At 45.8% G+C, this 22856-nt stretch overlaps 2 protein-coding genes across 12 annotated transcripts in view; one reads left to right on the forward strand and one right to left on the reverse strand.

The window, feature by feature from the left end:
* The first annotated feature begins 1344 nt into the window (after positions 1–1344).
* Positions 1345–10367, forward strand: PRKAB1 (protein kinase AMP-activated non-catalytic subunit beta 1). 2 transcript variants are annotated; one of them, XM_074606172.1, is made up of 8 exons: positions 1345–1383; positions 2553–2727; positions 3591–3757; positions 5495–5588; positions 6535–6649; positions 7918–8051; positions 8565–8633; positions 8712–10367. In XM_074606172.1, exons 2-8 carry the CDS (start codon positions 2563–2565, stop codon positions 8787–8789), a joined length of 822 nt encoding a protein of 273 aa, XP_074462273.1. In that variant the 5' UTR covers positions 1345–1383; positions 2553–2562; the 3' UTR covers positions 8790–10367. The 2 variants fall into 2 exon arrangements, with proteins under 2 accessions (XP_074462273.1, XP_074462275.1); XM_074606174.1 differs by lacking the exon at positions 1345–1383 and adding an exon at positions 1392–1657.
* A 2195-nt stretch (positions 10368–12562) lies between these two features.
* The window catches only part of CIT (citron rho-interacting serine/threonine kinase), a 74464-nt gene continuing 64170 nt past the window's right edge, over positions 12563–22856 (reverse strand). For 6 of the 10 annotated variants that reach the window (XM_074606333.1, XM_074606340.1, XM_074606337.1 and 3 more), the window contains 8 exons: positions 22225–22317; positions 19815–19923; positions 19561–19689; positions 18614–18694; positions 17913–17991; positions 17615–17797; positions 16425–16758; positions 12563–15926 (listed from right to left, as the gene is read on the reverse strand). In XM_074606333.1, the coding sequence (XP_074462434.1) occupies positions 15903–15926; positions 16425–16758; positions 17615–17797; positions 17913–17991; positions 18614–18694; positions 19561–19689; positions 19815–19923; positions 22225–22317 (1032 nt within the window). In that variant the 3' untranslated portion in view covers positions 12563–15902. The remainder of the gene's footprint in view (positions 15927–16424; positions 16759–17614; positions 17798–17912; positions 17992–18613; positions 18695–19560; positions 19690–19814; positions 19924–22224; positions 22318–22856) is intronic. The other 4 variants (XM_074606339.1, XM_074606335.1, XM_074606338.1 and 1 more) reach the window with 1 other exon arrangement.

Consider the following 22856-nt stretch of genomic DNA (forward strand, 5'->3'; position numbering starts at 1 on the left):
CTCCCCATCTGTTACATCCTCATCTGGCAGTAAGGAGAAAAGGTTAAGACAGGTATGTAAAGGGGCAGGAGTAGAAAAGGTATTTTGTAGTCTTCCTGTGGAATATGGAAGCTGGTCCCCGGTGGAGTGGAGGAGGGGGAGTTTTTATGCCCTTCAGGTTGCAGGGCACGGAAGGAGGCAAAAAGTCACAGATGCTTTTAAAGGGGGGAGCAAAACTCCGGGGTTCCAGAAAATCAATGGGTGGATGAGTTCTGCCAGGCCCTTGTGACATGTCTTCAGCTAATCACTCGCTTCCCACATCTCCTGCGTTAACAGCTGGGAGGGAATTGGGCTCCCACTCAACCTGATAGGAGAAAACAATACTCCAGCGTGTGTGAGGACCTTGCATATGGACATGCCCATGAGGTGGTGCTGGCCAAAAAAGAACCGCGCAGAACAAAACAATCGGGTTTGGAGACAAAGAATTTAGGAGTGCTAAGCCGTGCAAAATACCAAAATAACAACAGCTGCGTTTTATAGCAGGGTTAACTGTTCGGCAGGGGTTGGGGAAAAGCTGCCCACACGCGTTCCCCTCACATCCCTCAGGCAGGCTGTCCCGTGCCAGGTATTCCACCATGGGAGACAAACTGGGAGCAGCTGTTCCTCAAAACGTACTGTGGGAGCCAGCCCTGCACTCCCCATTAGGCACGGTGAATCCCGCTATCCCGGCAGAATTCTTCCCACAACACACACAGATACACTTCAATTTGGTAGGAGCCCTTCTGTCTGATTGCAGGTTGCTTCCATTGGTTAAGAAAAAACCACCAATTATCCTTGTAAAAAGAACTGCTGCCCCAGGAACCTGCAGACCTCACAACTTTCTGCCTGTTGGAAAAGTAGAAGACAGACAGCGACAGCTGATGAAGAGCAGAGGGTAAAGTGAGATCGTGTAATTGGAAATGCTTAGAGAAATATGTTAGAGAAATACACGAGTGTAATTTAATTTGGGAAACATTTCTCAGTTAGTGACTTAAATTTCCATTTGGGCTTCCTCAGGGGAGAGCGAGCCGTGGCCTGGTGGTTTCACGGGCAGCATTGACCACCCAGCGGTCAGTGTCCATCCTGCTGGCTCTTGCTCCCGTTTCACGAAGAGGGGACATTTACGGCTCAGTTCCGGCGTCCCGGTGCTCGCTCAGCTGCAGTCCTGAGCTTATCCAAAACCTCCCCGCGGTGGTGATGTGGCGGGACCCGCTCCCACAGCCCGGTAAAGGGCAGGGGCCCGGCAGCCGCGTTAAGCGGGGTGGGACGGCCCTGGGACTCCCCCGGAACCTGCGCGCCGGGCTCGGGTTCTCCCCGGGCGGCGGCCGGGCGGAAGCGGAAGCGGCGGCGGCGGCGGGCGCGGAGGTGGGTGCGCTCGGGGGGCGCCGGGGTGGCCGGCGGGGGGTGCCGGGGGCGGCCCCTCCCGGGCGCCGGCTGGGGAGCCGGGGAAGGGCCGGGGGCAGCGGCTGCCCACGTCGGGGCGGGTAAAACACACGGGTGTGTTTGCGATGGGCACTTCAGTGGCCGTTCGACTCCGTACGGGCCTTCTCGAAAGCCCGCCTCGCAGAGTCAGTTGTTGAGAGAAGATACGGAACGCTCAGAGCTGTTGGAATTTCATATAGCCGATTAACATTTGCATGTACGCTTATTATGGTGCCAGTTAAATTAGTTATTTGTTTAGTCTTTTATTAAGCCGGGACTGGTTGCAGGTTGTGACTGAGCTGAGATCTGTACAGTTAAAAGTTGGGCAGCGTCCGTAATTTGAGATAACGGGAAACAGGTACTTGTGTGTACCCTGCTAGGCGCTCTGCAGGGCCCTCTGCCTACGGTTCCACCTCACACCACCCCTGGCCAGCTCTAAGTTGCTGCTCTTCACCTCTGTGTAGTCTTTCAGACAAGACATGGCATGTGCATCCAGTCTCATCCCTTCTCCGTGCGGATGTGGCCACACGGGCTGTGGAATGGGAAGATGTGTTGTGTTTCTTGCACAGCCTCCAGTGGAGCATCAGTGGGACTGTGCTGTTTGTGCTTTAGAGCAGCAGCCAGCCACCATAAGGATCCTCAGCAGGTTGCCAGCTAAGATAACTTCATTTTCTAGTGAAGTCACATTTTTAGTAGGCTGGTTTTGAAGGATTCTGGTATAAAGTTCTACTGATGTTTCAGCTGATGTGGTAGAATGTTACATATGTAGGTATTTAGAAGGTAGAAAAACAAGTACTTAGCTTAGGAAGACAGACCACCAGCGTGCTGCAGTGGCAGATACCTGTATGGTCAATCCCTAGAGCGGCTGAGTCTTGTGAAGATGCTAGGATATTGAACTGTAGGACGTTTTCAAGAGTAGCTAAAAATTGTCATTTAGTGTCTTTGTTCTGAATGTGATATAATTTTAAGATGCTAGCGTTTTGGGTTGATAAAGTTTCTTACACTCTTCAACTCAGAAACAGAGCCCAGGTCTACCGATGAGCCTGCTTTCCTGCCTGCTGGTGTTCTGGCTTCAAAAGTACGTGCTGATCTGTATTTTCCTGCTCTTTTAGGCCCTTAAAAATGGGGAACACAAGCAGTGAGCGAGCTGGACTGGAGCGTCATGGGCATAAAGCATCCCGAGGTGACAGCTCAGGAGGAGCCATCAGTACGAAAGAGGGTGATAGACCAAAGATCTTAATGGACAGTCCTGAAGATGCAGACTTGTTCCATTCAGAGGAAATGAAGGTATTGCTGGTTTCTTCTAGTCGTCTTAACATTGCTAGCCTGGGAACGCTGTCCGGTTGTGGTGCTGTTAGCAACCTTCATTGAGTTTACACGCAAAACTGACTATCTCCCTTGCTTCCTGTGCTAAGGAGAGATATTGCGTTGGTGTTCAAACAGATATAATGAGTGTAATGTCATGGTTTCCAGCAAGAATTAATTGTAGAAAAACTAAAATGTAAGTGGCTCAAAGCTCTTCCCCAGTTCTAGGTACAGTGCCCCAGCTTCCATTGGATCCTTAATGCTCTTGCAGTTATCGGTGACGTTTTACCTGCCTGTTGTTTTCCATATTGAAAGATTTGTTAACCAATTTTTTTTGTTCAGTATTAGATGGATTGTTAGAAACGTCTTGCTGTGTATCATGTTTCATAAGAATATCTAACAGAAAATGATACTTAGATTTTGACTGTTGGACAGAGCTGTTTCCTATAGACAAGTCTTAATTTTTCTGCCAACTTTGTGCCTCCAATATATGTATAATCTAAATGCTTCTTAAGTGTATTTCTTAATTATTTTTCTCCCTCTTCTTATACCTGTGTATTTTGAAAACTTTTATGAGCTCAAGTCACTTCTTTTTAACCTAACTTAGGCTGGAGGGAGGAGGGGGATTATTTTGCCTTCCACTCTTTCTGGAAATTTGGACAGCTTTAACAGAATTCGTGCAGATGAACTTGTGAACAGTGTCTAGAAATGCACAGTTTCTAATCTCTATCTGATGAAAACTACTTGTAGACTTGTACCTGGGTGCAAAAACGCCTTCAGTAAAATATGGGTTGTCTAAGCCTGCCAGGGAAGAATTCCTTTTGATTAAGACATTGTGCTTGTAGGCTCCATTGGAGAAAGAAGAATTCCTAGCTTGGCAACAAGATCTGGAAGTGAATGATAAAACTCCCACGCAAGCTCGACCAACAGTCTTTCGCTGGACTGGAGGAGGGAAAGAAGTTTATTTATCTGGGTCCTTCAACAACTGGAGTAAAATTCCCCTGACAAGGAGGTAATAAACTGCTGCTGCTGTGTCGGTGATAATCCTCGTGGACTGGCAATGCTTAGTGCAGCGAGAAAGGTAGTCAGCTGATAGATTGATATTGTGCTTGGATTTACCATTTTTCCTGCGTCTCTTCTCAAGCCCTTGCTGAGAATCTGGCTTCTTGATTCTCAGGTGGCACAGGAGGAAAGTTGAGCTGTGTGTCAGTTTTGAAGGAGTGATTTGTTCGTGAGGCATCATGCATGAATGACCCAAAACAATCCTTTGCAGAGTCTGCTGCCGGGGGTAGAGTTGGGCTATGCAAGGTGAAGTTGGTTTTAAGCGTGGTGTCTCTGATGGTACAGATTTTCTTGCCACGTCATTGGCTTTTGCCCAGCTCAAAGGGTCCAAATTCTGCTTGGTTTACCTGCTGGTAAACTAGTGAACGAGAGAATAAATCTGTGTTAAGGTACCAAGTGCTTTTTCCTGCCAGAGAGTTCTGGAGTTGTGCTTAGTTTTGTACCTAAGTAAGTATTTAATTTAAACCAATGTTTTCTCAAAAATTTAAAACATAACGGATGGCAGAGAGTCTGAGTTTAACTGGTCATCTGAGCTCTGTTGTCTGTCAATGATGACATATCCATGAATGATTGGTCTCCTGCCAATTTCTGGTGTGTCTCATCTCAGTGAGTGGCTACCTGCATTGTCATCGTCGCAGAAGTGTCTTAATTTCTTAGGAAACTTGAGGGAGGAGCCTAGTGGCCTGAGGAAATGGTATGGGGTGATTGTTCTGTGCATGAACAATGTGAAATTAATTATCAAGACAGGAGCTGGAAAAAAGGCAAGTGGAAGTGGCCTTACTGTCATACTCTGAATAGAAAGCCTGGGCGACGGGAAATGGTGAAATGAATCTGGAAGAAGGACAAAACTGTCTCTTTACCAAAAAAAAAAAAAAAAAAAAAAAGGCAAGTTTGTCTCTTGTCTGATAAGGTATTCTGGGAAAGGAGACATTTGGACTGCCTTAGAGGATGGATAAAATCATGTTACTGAATGAGATGTGCTCAAGTAGAGGAGTTCATTATTCCAAGCTGAAATTTCAAATCCAGCTCTGTGATGGCATCCTAGCACTCCTTACCTGAGAAGAAGTAAAGAGAGATCCTGGCATTATGTGGATTGTTTGAGTTGTTCACATAGCGTCAACTGTTTCTCAGCTTCTCTGAGGTGCTGGTAAAGACTTCTGAACAATCAGGAAGTTCACAGCACAGGAGTATCAAAATCACTAAGCAGCAGCTATTTAGACCCAAATTAACTCAGAAGTATTGAGTTGCGGCTTTCATCTTCTAGTCATTGTTTGTTTCATAGGCATTTGTGAAATGCAATTTATGACAGCATATACTAAAAGGCAGGGAAATATGAGTAAGCTGATCTTGTTCCATCAAGAGGAGTCTCCCAGATAAAATGAGGTCTCGCATACTAACAAGTAACATGAAGATGTGAGGATGACTTTACAAAAGCTGAGTGCCGATTCCTTGATGTCAGGAATGTGGATACCAATTTTGAGCGTGTTGGAACTCAGAAATGATCGTTAACATTAGTTGGATTCTTTACTTTTAGATTGCATCAGAGATTCTCTTAAATGTGGCACTGCCTTGTTAAGTTTTTGTATGCTAAGGAGGCTTGTATTCTGTGTTACGGCGTTTGTCACAGTTTATAGATTGATGCGCTTTTCAGAATATTTTGGAACTGATTGATTGTCTGAAATTCCAGTCACAATAACTTTGTGGCGATCCTGGACCTGCCAGAAGGAGAGCACCAGTACAAGTTCTTTGTGGATGGGCAGTGGACGCACGACCCTTCAGAGGTAATGCTTTCTTTGATTCGCCGTATTTATTCATTGAGGCATCTGAAGATGAGAAACTGGTATTTATTGGTTAGCAACAGAAACTGACAGTTTAAGCTGGCGAGAGAGAGATTTCTCATCCCAGCTGGCCTAGGTGGGCATCAGACAAAGGACGGGAGATTTTATAACAAACAGGTGACAAGGTCTCTTGGGTTTTGGTTTATGAGAGATGGGGAGCTTTTCTTGTCTAGTGCCAAAGTGTCTTTTAAAGCACTGTAGCATTGCGGACAGCCCAAATCTCTCTGTGCTCTGTGTGCCAGAATGTTGCTGTTGCTGCTCTAGATCTTTTCGTAGTCCAGTAATGGTGCCAAAATCTACCAGGCCTTTTCTTCCTCCTCTGCTGTAAAATGAGCTTTAACCCTAGCCTGCCCAGCAGTCCCTACCTGCTTCAGAACTAATCATTCCCAGTTGCTGGTTCCAGTCTTCTCGCTCTCTTGGCGAACCTTGCAGAACCTCACAGTAAATTTAGCTCTTTGAATCCCCTGCCCTGGATTCTAGTCTTAGCTTTAGTAGTAAACCAGCAATACCAACTGTACTCTGTCCTACATCAGGCCGTGCAGGTCTCAGCCTGGCTCTGAAAGCCCTGTAGAAGCCAGAAGTAAAGCTTAGTTCTTTGTGTCGCCACTGTTAACTTTACCCCAAATCTGATCCTAGCTTTATCTGCAGCCCAAGAATTTATCAAGTGCTGTGGGCCTGGCGGGTTCAGCTGACATGCATCCCCCCAGTTCTAAATCCTGTACTTGTCCTAACCAACACTAGCTGAGCAATATCTCTTTCCATATCTGGTGCTAGCGTATTTTAAAAGCAGTATATCTCGTTCTTCTTAATGCTGATTGCGTTGTGTTGAGAATCTAATAGCCCTGCAAGCTTTTTTAGTCTGATTTTTTTGTATATTGTTTCTTCCCAGCCAGTAGTAACCAGCCAGCTAGGTACCATCAACAACGTCATACAGGTGAAGAAAACTGACTTTGAAGTATTCGACGCTTTGATGGTGGACTCCCAAAAATGTTCAGACATGTCTGGTATGAGCTTGCTGGTAATTTTATATCACACTTTTTAGAGCTGTTAAAAATTCCATCCTCCTTTTCATTTGAAGTTAAAGCTCCAGTATAAATTAATCTCCACTTTTGTCAGGCCCTGTGGATGTGTGCGGGAATCATAAATGCACAAAGGAGGAAGCCTTTGTCAGGGCAACATGGGTCACTGCAAATCTGATTAGGAGGAAGTGGTGGGTGTCTAATAGCTGACTGTTTGCCGGTGCGGTGTGAAGTGGCTGGTTTTGGGGCACTTGGAGGATCAGTGTGTAAGGATCAGACCTTACAACATCAAAGCAATGCTGGCAGGCTACACAGCTCCTGATACCATCTTCCTGTGCTCAGGTGGGCTGAGGGGTCAGAAGTTGCACATCAAGAGGCAGAAATTAGATGCATCTTAGTAGTGCTGACGTAGGCTCGGGAATGCGTCATATCCTCTCAGTTTAGTATAAACAGTCTGTATCTTAGAATAATATAATAATGATATTTTTGCCTTAAGTTTCATATTCTAGTGTAACAAAGAGGTAAGATTTAGCTTGAGTCATCTCTGAGGTCAGGCTTGTCACCTGCTCTTTATAGACCTTTGTAGGGATGGAGACCATGATTGAAATAGCACCTTAAATCCTCCTGCAGAAGACCTGTCCTTTGCGTCTGTTTTGGGATCTGAAGGTGTGTTTGGTTGGGATTTGCTATATGCCACTTTCCCCTCGAGAAAGCCTTTTTGGAGAAGGAGTGTAATTTGTGAGACTTGGATGGTGCAAGAAGCTAGGAGGAGATTCTCATAGATGCCTCCCTGCCACACGCTGTAACAGCCTTTCCTTATGTTATTTAGGAGAACTCTTTCCTGTCCCTGCACAGGAATAATACCTGCCTTTCACATGTGCATTCCATGCTTTTAGTGCTTCCCGTGGAGGTAACATTGTGGAGCAATATTTACTATTCAGTGTTTGCTGGAGAAGTGCTGGGCAGAGATGACAGTGAAGCTCTAGAGTGCAGTGGGGCCCTCTGAACTCCGCCTCCCACCTCCTCACAGCTACCCTCAACTTTGGGCATCTGAAATCCCTTCTTGGGCAGTGACTGATCCTCGGGCGCTGCATCAGCTGCTGCAGTGCTTGTACCTGCATGCCATTGATTTCTTATGGCCACGTGTTCCTGGATGTGAAAATCAACTTGGGAGTACTGGTAAAAATGTGCCTATAAAGAGCAGATATTCCTACAGGCTATTGAAGAATAAATATTTAACATCTCTCTGGCAGAGTTGTCAAGTTCGCCCCCAGGACCATACCACCAGGAGCCCTACGTTTGTAAGGCAGAGGAGCGCTTTAAATCACCACCTATTCTTCCCCCACACCTGCTGCAGGTCATCCTGAACAAGGACACAGGCATTTCTGTGAGTACATTAGTTCGTTTTGCTGAACAGTCACCCTGAGGGTGAGAATAGATGGGGAAAAAATCTGGGTACAAACAGGAGACAGTTTAGGAAAAACCTTAGAATAGTTGCCATGTTGGTAAATTCCTTATTACGTGTGTCCACGTGGATTCATCTGAAGTAAATTTATTTTTCTACCTGACTTTCCTCAAAATTGAAAAGAAAACTAGATGGCTGGTTTACTCCCAGAAACCCTAATCTTCCTACTGCCACACTATTTGTATGTCAGAAGCCCATAAGAAATGGAGCAGGTCTGTCTCACGGTCACAGTGAGGGCGCAGAGGGTTTCACCCTGGAGGAATCTTGGATTGTTCTGAAGCTTTGGCTACATTTGTTGATGGACTCAGCGTAAGAAGCCGTGTGATGTATTTGAGGGTATGGCTAGTTACAGACGGCGTTTGTCACCCATCAGCCGTGATGAGTAAACTGTGAGTTCTGTTATTTTCACACTGTCTCGCTCTCTCTTTTTTCCAGTGCGATCCTGCTCTACTCCCTGAACCCAACCACGTCATGTTGAACCACCTCTACGCACTTTCTATCAAGGTGAGAGGCCAGGGCACGTTCTTCACACTTGCAGCTTTCAGATAACCACGTTTCTCACTTGTTTTCCATCTCCTGTAGGATGGAGTGATGGTGCTGAGTGCTACGCATCGTTACAAGAAGAAATACGTGACTACTTTGCTGTACAAGCCAATATGAACATCATACTAGTTGGTGACCAATTGTTCTGGGCCCGTGCAGTCTCAGAAAAAAAAATTCTTCTCTTAACCAAATGTATTCCTGCTCTGTGCTGTAGCAAATGAACTCTGATTTCATATTGTTTCTGAGACTTCCAAGTTCTCCTATATTTGCCTTATTTTCCCAGTCCCACCTTGGAAGTTCTTGGAGATTGCAGCTTCGTGGCAACTAGACGGATGGCAAAGGTGTCAGTGCCCATTGTCAGCTCAGTTAAAAAACCATCAGTTCAATTAGGCTGAAAAATGCGAGGGCAGCAATGGATGAAAGCCCTTTTGCAGTGAGGTGGACTGTAAGGAATGAACAAGGTAGCCCAAAGTCTAGAAAGTTCAGGATTCTTGTGGAATCTTATTTGAGCTCAGCAAAAGCAAGCCCGTTGCTGCTTTCATAACTCATCAAACACACAATTATTTCAGTAGCAAGTTCCGAACTTGCATGGCTGAAATAAGTGTGAATATTGATGATCTTTTTGTAGCAGCCTTTCTAGGCTAAAACCAGCAACACAATCACCTACAAGGTCATTTTGATTTTACGGTAGACCGAGGTGCACTCTTTCTACTGTGAATAGCTCTGTAGTTTTTCTCTTCATGAGAACTGAAATACAACTTTTCCCCTGTGGAATTTCTGGTAAAGACAATTGTTTTTAATGGCTGGGTTTTTCTGTAGATCATAAATGTGTCTTGCAGTAATCTGCTTTTTGAAACCAATTTCTCTTGCTGTCACTGGTAAGGACTTCCTTAAGCTGGGCTGGGGAGCTGTGAGGAGATCGATGTGTTCAGTTTAGGGATTAGTTCTTTGGTAACAGCCTGAAGGTGACTCTAAGTCGCCTGTATCGCAGTGGCCAAACTTGCCCCTCAGTGTCAGCAGTTGCAGCGCGCGGGGTACAGCAGCACCGCGCCTTCTGTGCCCAGGGCTAGAGCTGGGCCCCGCTCCAGCTTTGCAGCAGTGACCACGGGTGTAGAACCCGTGGTGGTTCCGCAGCCCGGGCTGTCGGGAATCTCTGCAACTTTTTATTCTGTTTATATTTGCTAAGTGATTACAGCAACGCCAGGTTGCCTGTACTTGGTACTCGCAGCCTGTTTTATCCCAAAACAAACGCAACGTTAATGCAAAACTGCCTGCCGGCGTGCCTCGGGCCTGCCCTGGAGGAGCCAGCTCAGGGGGTGACCTGCTGGGTCCTCCCCGCTGGTTGGGTTTTGGTGCCCGAGCGTGCCGGTGACTGTGCCAACGCTAACCAGCCCCTGGGCCAGCGCGGGGAAGAGCACATTGCACAAGTCGGTAAGGAGTCGGAGTGGGGACAAAAGGTGCAGCAGCCAGCGCTGGGTGGAGGTGGCCGCAGTGGCTGGGTGGTTTGCCCTCGGACCTGTTCACGAGCCTTGCCGCAGTAACCTGAGTAGCTCAGTAGATCTGGGTCTAGTGCAATGGTTTTCTCTGAAAACTCTTTTTTCATTCTGTGCTATGGATAGTTATTTGGTATTCTGAAATATGGAATTGCTTTTGTTTTCAGCCTCTTTAGAAACAAATAAAACATTTTCAACAGAAGTTGGGTGACTTGCTTTGTTACTGTCCTTCCCATCTTTGGTAACCTCAGTTTCCTTGTTATTTTTTTATAACCTGTGATTGCCTGATTGCGGTTTTATGGCTTGGTGGATTGTGCAAGCTTTTGGTTCATAGGTGCATCTTTGAAACACTTTGTTCACTTGCGTAGTTAATCAGCGAAGAAGATGAGGGAGGTGGCAGTGTGTGTTCGTGATGTGCAGGTTTGCAGGAAGAATGCAATTCCAGTTGCTTACAAGCTCCAGGGGTCGGTTCCTGAGGGCTGAAATGGTTTGTGTTGGCCTTAAGCCTCCCTCAGCCTCTTTGTTCCAGCCTATTCAAGCCAACCTTTGTTTGAGCCGTTTCTCCTTTGACAGCGTGCGGTTGCGGCTCTGATGTGGTTTGTGGTGTCAGAGGCAGATGCATGGCATGGGATTAGGCTGGGCAGGGCGACAGCCTGCACCCTCTAGTATGTATTAGCCCCAGAAAATGCTGCCCCGTGAGGCAGTCAGGGACGGGGCTGTGGGGTGCGTGGTCAGGGTGGGTACCTGCTGGGGGTGGGCTGTGTGCTTTGCTGGGGCGGGGAAGGAGGGTAGAGGTTCCTTTTAGCTTGAGCCGGTTGTGTCAGGGCGGTGAGCGAAGCAGCATCAGTCACAGAGACGGGAGAGCAGGTTGGAACAGCTCCAGGGAACTGATGTAGGAGGAATTGCCTTTTGTTGAAATGGAAACTCGGTCAAAATGCCTAGAAGTCTAAATGCAGAAGTGGGTGCTGGTGGATAAAGGCGTGACCACAGCCCGTCTGGCTGTTCCCTGCCTGATGACGCCATCGTTAAGTGATGGCCCTTCCTTACGTACTGGTGTCAACAATCGTGTGCTGGTGCCCGCTGTCCTGTAGCACAGGGGAGCTACTGCACAGAAGCGGCGTGGGGGGGTCTGTAGTGATGGGGGGGTGTCTCTAGAGCTGTGTACCGGATCCTGCTCTGGTCCCTGCGCTGTCATTGGCCTGAGCGAGGCGTTGGGGCAGGTGAGCCCCGGTACCGGGGCTATGGGTGCTCGGCTGGGCACCGGTGGGCCAAGGGAGGAGCAGTCACTGCTCCGGGCTCCCGCTGCAGGGCACCCAGCACCGGTGACATGCAGCAGCAAAGGAGGTGAAGGCATTTGTGCAGCCTGGGGGCTGCTGGGCAGGATCAGTGTCAACGGAGGAGCAGTGGCAGGAATCGGTCAGCTGTGGTCGAAGAGAAGCAGCGCTGAGCGTGTACTGGCAGACAGACAGACAGACATCATGCAGTGAGGCCTCGTAAATGCTTTTAGTGCCAGCAGGGAAATGACACCACGAGTGTCTTATTTGAATGACCTAGAATTAATTTTTTTGCTAGAAGACGAGAGGAGCTTGGATGTAGCTTAATAACATTTTCTTTTTGGTTGCAAAACAAATTTTTCACAAGTCAAAGACTAAAGAAGCAGAAATGTTGAGAAACAGAGAACAGAAAGGGAGGTTAACGTACGTAAGACTTAACAGTACTTATGGACTTGTCTCATTAGTGCTTGCTGAGCTTTGTGGATTTTATTTTTTTTCCCCAAGTACATGTATGATAACTCACTCCAGGCTTTTCATCAGTGCTGCAATGGTGGAGCCACATGACAGAACCAAATATTTTATAGAGCGCAGTTTGGTTTGGTTTGGTGTTTGTTTTTTTTACATTTGCAGCCTGTAGCCCTGTCTCAGAGGGTGAAGTGCACAGGGCACACGGTGTGCAGCCGGCACTGCACCAGGAGCTTTTGCAACCCCAAAAAGCTTTGTTTGCCTCAGAAACGAGGGCCAGGGGCCCAGGCCTTGTGCCCAGCGCTGGGCTTGCCGCTGGGATCCCTCTACCTTCCTCTGTGTGCCCGGGGTGAGCGAGGGCCTCTTGGCCAGAGGCAGGGCCAGGCGGCACGGTGCCCTCAGCTAACAGGTGCCCAGAGCCTCAGCGCCCCCCCCCAGGTAAGCCACAGCCCCCCGGCCCTTTCTCTGCCGCAGGACCAGCAGCGCTGGCTGAGCTTGGTTTGCTGTTGCCGTGGGGTGGGTTTTGCAGGGTGCGTGGGGTTATTTTTTTACTTTTTTTGTCAGGTTGTTTTGTGTTTGGCAGGTGAATGAATTAGATTAATCACACTGTGTTCCCTTATTGTAATGGGATGAATCAAATCCCTCCAAAGGCAAAAGCTGGATCAAGAGTTGGATTTATTAGCTCGCTTACATTCCCCACCCACAGCTCCCAGTCTGTGCTGTTATGTTTATTCTTGGCTGTTGCTAGGAGAGCACGTTTTTTTAAGGTAGATGCAGAGACTTTTGTTACAGTCATTTTTGTGGCTCTTGAGGAAGCCGTTACAGTCTGTGGCTACGGCAGGAATAACGAGAGCTCCCTGCCCTCCCCGACCCCTAGATTTCAGCACAGTGGAGGGTGGTCAAGCTGACAGTGGATTTGTGCAGGGTTCTTGGTAATCAAAAGGCTCAATAAATACTTTTGTTTTTACTCCACCAGTTTCTGGATTATTTTAGTTTTGTTACAATTCTGATCATGCATCATAGGACTGCAACAATGAGCTTTAAATAAGTATTCTTTGTGCACAGTAAAATAGAAATAAAGGAACATTTAACAAGTTAGCATTTCATCATATACATCAGATAGTAGGCACAATAGATAAATCAAGCAGCTTGGGTTTTATGTAGAGCATTTTCATGAAGAATGTCATGTAGACCAAAATGTAAGAGGAGCTATTAGTAACCCGCCCACACACCCTCCACCAAGCCCTTTATTGGGGTAAGGGGGCGGGTATGTGCACAAAACCAAAAACACTCAACAGTAGGAGGACAAATTAAGTTACTGTAGGCAGCAGTGTGAATATTAAAAACCTCTTCCTGTGAAAGAATACTTCAGACCCTGTAAAAACTGGTTCAGTTAAAAATAGATGTATTTACATTTAAGTCTGATCTAGCAAGTTTTCCCAGCAGGTGTAAGTTAAGATGTACAGTAACTCTGCAGGTTGTACTCAATTGGACTTGATTTGTGAATTATTCTTTTTTTTTAAAGTTGCAGCTATTAGCCTTAAAGCACCAGCATATTACAGCAGTGGGATGAGTAACTATCTCCGTCCGCTTTGCTACCAGTACACTGCTGGGATAAATCCCAAACCTGTCATTAGATCACACTATTGTTAATTAGATGGTTTGTTTTCCAGCTGAAGATGCGTGGGGTCATTTACCAGGGTGAGATGGTTTTCCCAGCTGCTCACACTGGTCTCGCCTCTACCCAGAGCACGAGGTATGTGAGGGCTGAACTTAGCTGTCGGTGTTCGCAGCTCACTGCTGCTATAGTAAAATATTTGGACAAATCCACCTGTTTTAGTTGGTATGAACATGCTTTGTTTTTGTGAAGCCGCTTATGCTACTTGTTCAGGGAATAACAACTATTCAAATGCTAAATATTGTCAAGGGTAGCTCTTTGGTAAGCTCTGACGCCTATAATTACACAGCTGGGTGCAATGGCAGGATGGCTCAGTGGTACTCTATATAGAAGGAAGCGTTCATTTCACCATGCCAGTCAAGATAGTTATTTGTTTTATTTGGTTATTGTTCAACAACAAAGTTCAAGACTTTCCAGGTGGAGCTTTGAACTGTCCCTCTGGTTCCCTCCCTTGTCAATAATAAAAAGGTAATGAAGAAAAATCCTGTACTTTTGGAGACCTAAAACCTCATTTACGCTAACAAGCTTCAATTGCAATTTAATGTTACAATATTTCTTCATGGGAGCAGGAGGAGTAAGCTGAGGCCCCTCCAGTGTCTGAAGATGGCTGTCCACAACCACCGTTAAAACAAAAAGCTAGTGTTGAAAAACGCACAGTTTACAATAAAAAAGTAGAAACCAATTCAATTCCCTTTTGTTACGAATATAAAGTTTCTTGTAAATATGTACAGTCCTTTGCGCTATTTCTATAGCAGGAAGCATTTCACGAACAAGACACAAGAGATACACTTTCAGGACTCAACAAGCCCATTTCTGAGGTCTTGAAGATCTTCCATGAGATGCAAAGATTTAAAGACTGATCTCAGTGACCTTTCAAAGTATTCAGACCAGGAGACAAAAACTTTCAGCAAGTTTCCTGCCAAATCATCTGATCTAAAACGACCCAACAGACAAGAGAACGGAATACAATATTCATGAAACTCGCTAAAGGACACTGACAAGGCATTTGAATTTTTATGGGTTTCTAGAACAGGTTAGCACAGGCTTGCAAGGGACTCGCAGAAGTTTAAGAGTGTGGCCAAGGGAAGATTGGATGCAGTTTTGTTCTTTCCAGTTGTAAAGAACATGGTTGTTCACTTAGAATGTTGCTATTGCAGATTGAATGGTCAAAACCTGCTTTGAAAAATCATTTGCTCTCTGCTTCGTGTTCACAGCAAAAGAGAATAGAAAGCAATAAATGGCTCGAGGTTAGATCAGCGAAGCCAAGGCGAAGGTGTGTTCCGTAACCACTAAAGCTGTTCATTGTGAGTATCCTCTTGTGCCATGACATTTGGTTCTTATTGTACGACAAGTTACAGATCACGGGAAGAGCCAGCCCTGGGCTGCTCGTCTCTCCAGGGACCGCGGGACTGTCGGGACTACAGTGGCGTTTCTAAAGGGACCACGTTCAGTGCTGAGCGGAGGACACAAGTGTGACTGTAATTCTTGTCATAGAATAAGGCTTGTTAACTCTTCGTTGCCAAATTTCCAGAGTAATTAACGGTTATTTTGCAGCGTAATCTAAAGGTTTCAGTTAATTTACAAGTGAGGTACAATACACTACTCAGCAAAGCAACCTAAAAGGAGAGAGCAGCCAGGGATGGTGCAGCAGCATGCAGTGAACTGTCATGCAGAAGACCTGGATAAAGTCTTACACCCCAGTAGCTTACAGGTAATGCACTTTGTCTCAGGGCCGGGCACATGGCATCGTTTAAAGCAGGGTTCTTCCCTCCCCATCAGAGCTGCTCTAGAGCAATTTTAGTGAGAACAAAATAACTTTCAGAAGTGGCAGGTGAACAGACTAATCGGAAATAATTTTTCTTGTGTTCTGTCGAGAATATCCAATCACACCTTCTATTGAAAGACTCACTCACCTTGGCCCTTCTGTTTCCAGGCCATCAGGAATTCCCAGCACGTCTCAGAACTACGATCAATTATCTGGTAAGGGATGCTAACCACATTAAAGACCTGGGGTGGGACTCTAGTCCCGTTTAATTTCCTTGATGAACTACCAGGGACTAAAGCGAATACAAAAAGTTCATGAACTGCTTGAAAGAGTAACAGTAGTACAAAGTGCAAAAACAGGAGTGCAGGAAAGTGCAGAGAAATTAACTGAGATGCGAACAATCTTCGAAAGTGTCACGTCTCCCAGTGCGGAGCTAGCTTTGGCCCAGGAATGCTGTTTTGGTAGCTGGGCAGCAGACATATGGAGTGCATATACTCAGTATATTTCCTTTGTTTTTCCTGCAGGTCAAGATGAGTAACTTTGTCTAGCTGAGACTTACACTGAAGACTGGTCCCAGACCTGCCAGGGAAATAAAATGACAGTTACAAGTTGCACATATTTTTCTCACGTATGCACAGGAGCAGCAGCAGCACATCACCCAACTACTGCTGCTGCCGCTGAGCCAGCGCTGCCTGCCTGCCCGCTCCCGGGGGGCATCATTCTGACAAAGGCAAGGACTGTCAGCATCACGCTGAACACAACGGGCTCCCACATTCCTTTCTCCAGACACTGTCCCCCCTTCAAGTCCTCAGTACCTTGATTTCTGTTGGTAAATGCATCTTTGCTTTCAGAGCTGGAGGACTTTAGCCTGTTGCAGAGTCAAGCTGCTTTTGCAGCTCCACAACTAGCACAAGGGAAGGTGTTCCCAGGGCCAGTGAGTTACCGTCTGTGTTCAGACTGAATAGAAGTTGAAGGGGCTAAGAGGTGAAATTTGATTTGCTCTTGTACTTTATAGTATCCTCAGCCCTTCCACACCTTTTCCTGAGAACAGCAAAGTTCTCCAGGCTCCTGACTTACCTTATTGACTTGAGCAAGAGGAGTTCTGGCACCACTCACAGGCATTCGTCCTCGGCTGCTCTCGTCGAACAGTCTTCCAGGGGACCTTTCTCTGCGGGTGCTCAGAAGCCGGCCTGGAGATTTCTCCCTCTCCAGCGGTCGCCCAGGTGACTTGTCCCTCCGCAGCTCTGTCCTTCCCTCGCGGTACCGATGTGGTGTGCTTGGTTCTCGAGGGTGGCTTGGACCTTCCGGTGGTCCTGGGCTTGATGCTACCCGCTTGGTTATGTGCTCGTTGTATGTGGGCGGACCTCTCTTGTTTGGGCTACTGTCATTCAAAAATAATGGACGCGAACAGCTGAGCGACAAAAACCTCACGTTACATTTTCTTTTAGCAAAAATGTAACTTCCCCCAAACACGCAGCTGTGTTTAGGTGAAAAAGCATCAGACCTCCCTGAGCCAGGATGAAAAGCGCAGAGGTATTTTGGCAGCTGAGTATTTATTACGTTAGCAACGTTCGTAAAGTGCCTTAATGAATTGCTAATGTAAGTCACGTCTATGTATCCAGCCACAAAAGGCCATGTTTTCATATCTTAAGCAGTATACTTTTCCATATACAAGTACACTAAAATTTGATCTATGCCTTTTCACATACAAAATTTTCAGTAACTCGAGGATGTTCAGGCCAGGCTAGGATGAACTACAATCCTGGATTCCTCAGTTTCCGGTGCACAGTGGCACTATCAACCCCGGTATTTATTCACCCGTCTGAAGTATCGCTGTTCTGCTGAGCAGAACAAGACCACGTCACAACTTCCCAACTCTGTCTCCCTAAGGCTTACTCGTTATTTAAGAGGAAGGGGCTCTTGCTTTAGAGATTGTTAGAGTCAATTGATGTTTACTGTCATATCAACAGCATTTAAGCTCACCAAGCTTTGAAGTCACAGCTGTATCACAACATAAAAGGCAACCAGCTGAAGATCACAAAGCATTTATGGAGCAGATTACCCACATATTCCTACAGAGTTAATGTTTCTTTGCCTTCTGGGTTTTAAAACATCAGTAACTCTACTCCTTGTTGCATTCCAGCATTACAACGGCTGGCTAACGCCAGCCTCTGTCTCTAAGAATGGAACAAGGGCATCCAACGTTTGGGGGGAAAAAGTTTGCTCACAAGGTGCGCAAGGACCATAACACACGGACTTCACCATACCTGCGCGTAGCAGAAGATCCTCTGTGGTGCTGCTCATTGTTGTTCTCCTTCACTAGATTGCCCTTACAGCAAATCACCCTTAATTTGTCTTGGTAGGAGGAGGCCAAGTAGATAGCTCCAGATGAAATTGCAGGCCCCAGATACCGTGGATTTGGTATCTCCAAGTGGGCTCGTGCAGGAGTTCTGGGTAAAATTGCAGGAAAAAGTCTTTACAACGACAACACTGTACCGTTTCCAGGGAAGCACACCTATTCTTGCAGCACATGCTGTTCAAAGTGATTAAAAGAGAACAACTTACCCTAGAGAAGCTCGTGCCTGAATCTCAATCACTTCAAGGGAATTGAAGTGGGTCACGAACAGATAGGGCTCCCTGTAGGCTGAAGGAGCAGCACAGAGGGAGGAAGAACAAAACAAAATTCTCCATTAAAAACTTCTAAAGAGCATCAGTGAGCACAAAGGAGCCTCACAGCCCCTTGGGAAAACTAAGGGAATACATTTTCTGTAGTAAGACGCAGAGTCTATTACTAAACCGGGAGATGCAGGCTTAAAGAATTGTTGCTTTGAAACTATCTGTATCTCAGGAATTTCACTAACCAAAGATTCATGAAAAAGGCATTACAAACAGACTAGTAACTGAACAAAATCCCACTAGGGAGCGCAAAAGGCCTGAGGGAACCACACCAACATTATATATTCTTGACTGTTTCAAAATTTCCAAGCATCACTAAAAATTCCACTGGCCAGTCCGATCACTGTCAGACTGGGAACATTAGAGAAATATAACTTTGGGTTAGCTTTCCTCAAATTGTTTATACTTCAGAAGTTCTGCCATTTGGATTTATAATGATTGTAAATCATGGGAGAATCTCCATAGTTTCTGGGTGAATTGGGCGAGGGAAAAGGAAACGGAAGCACTGAGTGAAGAATACCTGTCCCCCAGGGATGCTTCCCAGTTTCAATAATTTCCATAAATCTAAGGGAACGTCCCTCAGCACTTACCAAAAGCTAAGGGCAAGCGATTCCATTTCAGGTCATCTGTCCTACTGCGTCTTCCATAGGAATCCACAAAGACACCAAACTCTGCCAAGAAAAGTAACATCATATCATGAGCATATGCCTGAATTTTATTAATTTGTTTTTGAAGGGACGAAAGCAATTGTTCCTGGGCTTTTTAGCAGGGACAGGGTGCTTACTGTCTTGCAAATCCCAGAGTGCCATGAATTATTCTAATTGACATTGAATTGGTTCGATGTAGGAGTACTTTCAGTGCCAAAAGGTACTGCAATTCTAGGTCTCTCTATACCAAGTAAGGTAAGATTATTATTCAGTCTACAGTTGGGAAGACTAAGAGAGTCCTACCCTAACTCACCCCAAATTACTGCTAGTGGGCTTTTGAAGACATGCTGTGCGTTCCCATGACACTATCCTAGAGGGTCAACAAAAGCAGCTATATGAAAAAATAACACCCTCTCTTATTTCATCACAAGAAGATCAAAAGGTCTCACCTGTCTGGACAGAAACCAGTCAAGAATGCCAAAGTTTGAAAACCCCTTAACGTTTTCTCAAGATAATCAAACACCTGTTTGCGCTTGACATGGACTACAACCCCGTCCCTTTAGGCAGAGAAGGCTACTTGTGGTGCCTGAGCCACAGGCACGGAGAACTTCTAAGCCAGAGGCGAGCTGCCCAAAGCCCCTCAGCAGACTGGATCAGTAAGCGCTATTTTAGTGCCAACGCCCTGTGCATCCTACTGTTTATAAACCACCAGCCACAGCTCTTCCAGGGCTTTTAGATTCACAGTCTTCAACAAGTCTTCATTACCAGGTACTAGAAAGCCAGCTCTGCTCAGCTTTCCTTTACAACAGTACTTAGGTACCTTCTGACAGTTCACGTACCGAAGAGAGCAGCTGTAGTGCAACAACTGCCCAACCACACCACACGCTTACCGTGGAAACACAGCAGATACTCCTCCCTCTGCCCTGTTGGGTTCACTTGGACGATACTGACTGGGAAACTGTTGGTGGAAGCAGCAAACACAGCAGAGGCCAAAGTGTGGTCATTTTTATCCAGAAACTCTGCAAAGAGAATGGAGAAAACCAGCTTGCTCAGCACCGACTTTTTTTCCTAAGCTGCTTTAGAAAAGCCCCACCAGAAGAATCTGTGGAGCCACTTGATGCGTTTCTCAGGAAATGTCTCCTACCCTCCAGCGTATACTGCTTCATCTCGATTTCATAGAACTTGTTGGTTCCAATGATGATGCTGTAAGTGGTCAAATGGATGCAGCTGCAAGGCTCAGACGTTTCGATCTCCTGGAAAAGAGGAAAGTATGGACCAATATTAGTTCCCTGTAACAGTTCACAGATTTTGCTTATTGTTGAAGATTATATATTGCCACATTTATTTTTATAAAAGGGAGAGACGGCAACCTCAAAGTCACCAGCAGTCTCTCAAAAGCGTATGGAAAAGCACTCTTGCTAGAAGAAAGAGTTTCGTTTTGTTGGAAGTGATACTTGCTTGAATATAGCCTCGCGTGTCAGCAAGTCCAGCTGCTAACCCTAATACGAACCTCTTCCTTTTGGAAGAACACACTATTCTTGGAGATGCTCTTCTGCTCTGTAGCTCAGTTTTCTGGAGCAGCAGGGAGTGGCTCCCTCCTTACAGCAGGTCACAGCCATGCCAACGGCTGCATGTCTGAACAGTGTCTGGAGATCATCTAAGACCAGGAATGAGCCGTTTTAAGGGCTGAATGACAGACTTGTCACTAGGAATTCTATCAGTCAAAACCCTCCCAGCTCCTGAATAGCTGTGCTACAACGATCACTTCCTAGCCTGGAAGTCACCAGGAATCAGGACAGCTGCTAGAGAGACAGACAGACGATTCTAAGGCAACTGCAGCAGGATTGACCCCAGTCAAGTCCCAAACTCTCTATAACCCACGGAGCAAAACTCTTCTCCGTGGGCATGTCCATCACTGTGATTGCCCCAACAGAAACAATCAGCTCCCTAAAGCAGCTCTGCGGTTAACACCTAAGAAATTAGCTTGATGGCTCCTTAAGCAAAAGGAAGACCAATATACACAATCTTCCTTCCTTTGTACAGCGTAACACAGACTTGCTGTCCACCATGATCTGCATAGTGACGGAACAGCTGCAGGTTAGCCTGACACAACCCACAGATCCCCAGATCTTCTGAGGAGAAGATTCCTTGCATAATTCCTAGTTTATCTGGAAATTTAGTTGGCAGAACAGAAGAGCACATTCTGGGCTTGCTGCCATCTTGTTAGGATCTAAATTCAGTTGTCTGGATTAGTGAAAATAAGGAAAACCTGTCTTCTAAAACACGCCTTTGCACGTTTTGCATGTAAGCCCTTGTGGAGGCCCTTGGCTCTATGGCGGTGAGTGGCAGCACTAGCAGAGGACGGTGACGCTGCATCTTCAGTGTTTCCTGCCAGCTGCTGCTCCACCCTGAGCAAGAGTTGATATCAGCTACAATGCTTGTAGATGTTCCAGGTTTGCTGCCATCCACATTGTTTGTGCCAAGATCTTCTCCATCAAGTCTTTACTTCCAAGGAGGCCAGCAGGTGAGTCACTGTGCTGATTCTGCTCCCATACAGCAGCGCAAGTGTAGCACTTCGGGGATAAAAGCCTCAGTCAAGCTGTAAATTGAAATGGTGCCTTCAAAGTAACCTGCAGAAACTCCCAGGGATATGTAGTTTGACCTGAAGATCCCTTACCTTGTGAACTGGAGAGGACATGAGTTTCTGGGTACCAGCCCATTTTAAGGCGGGCAGTGTTTAACCTCTGTTCTGAGGAGAGAACCCCAAGATGTTGGGTTTTTCTGGATGCGTATGAGCATATAAAATTTATTCATGACAGTTCATTGGACTTGTCTTCAAGAGGAACAGGGGTTAGATGCTCGAGTATTATCTGCTTGCAGTTGGCTGTGTGAAGAAGAGCTGCCGTAGGTCTGCTTTTCGTACCCCATTCCCACGCATGGCAGAAATAAGCAACACTTGTACCAGTACCGCGGGGTGCCGGTGTTGCAGGTAGACAGGGTGACATGCAGAGGAGGGGGGTACATGGCCATGGGCTACACGGCCACCTACCTCTTACTGGCCAGAAGAACGTACACGTGTATCAGGGTACGTGTGGGAAACGGCTGCCTATCCTGTGATGGAATGATACCAAATACCCCTTGATTTTCACAGGTACAGATACCCATTCCTTCCTTAACTGCACAGGAGGGACAAGTCATTTCCTATGGATTTCTCTAAAGACAACAGAGGTGAGGGAACACTGCTGGATAATTAAGAAGAAAGGTTTTTTTGGGTAAGTAAGTGAGGTTATGATTAAAGCTTATACCGAGATATTGAGTCCGGTATCTCAAAAAATCACCATTGTGTCCTGCATCTCTCCAAATCTGCCAACTCTTATTAAAGGAAATTGCGGCCTACTCCAATTTTAGTCCGTGCACGTTGCAATTTGTTATCATTTTACCTGACAAAAAATGTTCCTTCTGCATGCAAAAAGGTTTAAGATGTTTGCTCCAAAGCGAAGTCTTGGTGCAATGTTTGAATTACCTGAACTACTGAAGGGAGTGACCGAGCTTACCTTTCTGATACAGAACTTGCTCAAGCTCTCGTTGTATCGCAGAACAACCACTTTGTTGGGCATGGCGGCACAGATACAAAGACCATTCTCAACCTGTAAGGAAGATTACAAGCATAGTTCAGGATGGTAATACAGGGTAAGTTCTAATGCTGAGTGTGTGAAACGGATCTGAGAACCTCTTGCCACAAAAAGAACTTTGCAGAGACAAGCAAGTACATTTTTAATAGTGTAGTTATTGTGAATTAGTGAAATAGTGAAAAGCTGCTTCACATTCTCAAAAAAGAATGTGAATTTGAATTGCTTCTGATTCTTTTTATTCTTGAAAGAAGTTAATAAAAAATTAGAAGATTTTCCACAGAAAAATGTTTCATTAAAAGGGATAAGAAGATTAGGTCTAAACTTGAACCCCCGAAACTGTTATCTTAACCGTCAGTTCGAAATGAGTGATGCTCGGTTTGTTATCAAAGTAGTCCGTAGAAGTAATTGTTAATGAGAATTTTTGCTGTGGATAAATGTTCTAGACTAAGACTGGGAATTAATGTAAATATCAAGAGTTATCAAGTGACGCAAACACCTAAGTAAATTTGCTAGCCTGGAAATTGTTACATGACATTCAAGAACAAACAGTGGAT

This window comes from Larus michahellis, chromosome 13, assembly GCF_964199755.1.
Source record: "Larus michahellis chromosome 13, bLarMic1.1, whole genome shotgun sequence".
In the NCBI taxonomy this organism is placed as follows: domain Eukaryota; kingdom Metazoa; phylum Chordata; class Aves; order Charadriiformes; family Laridae; genus Larus; species Larus michahellis.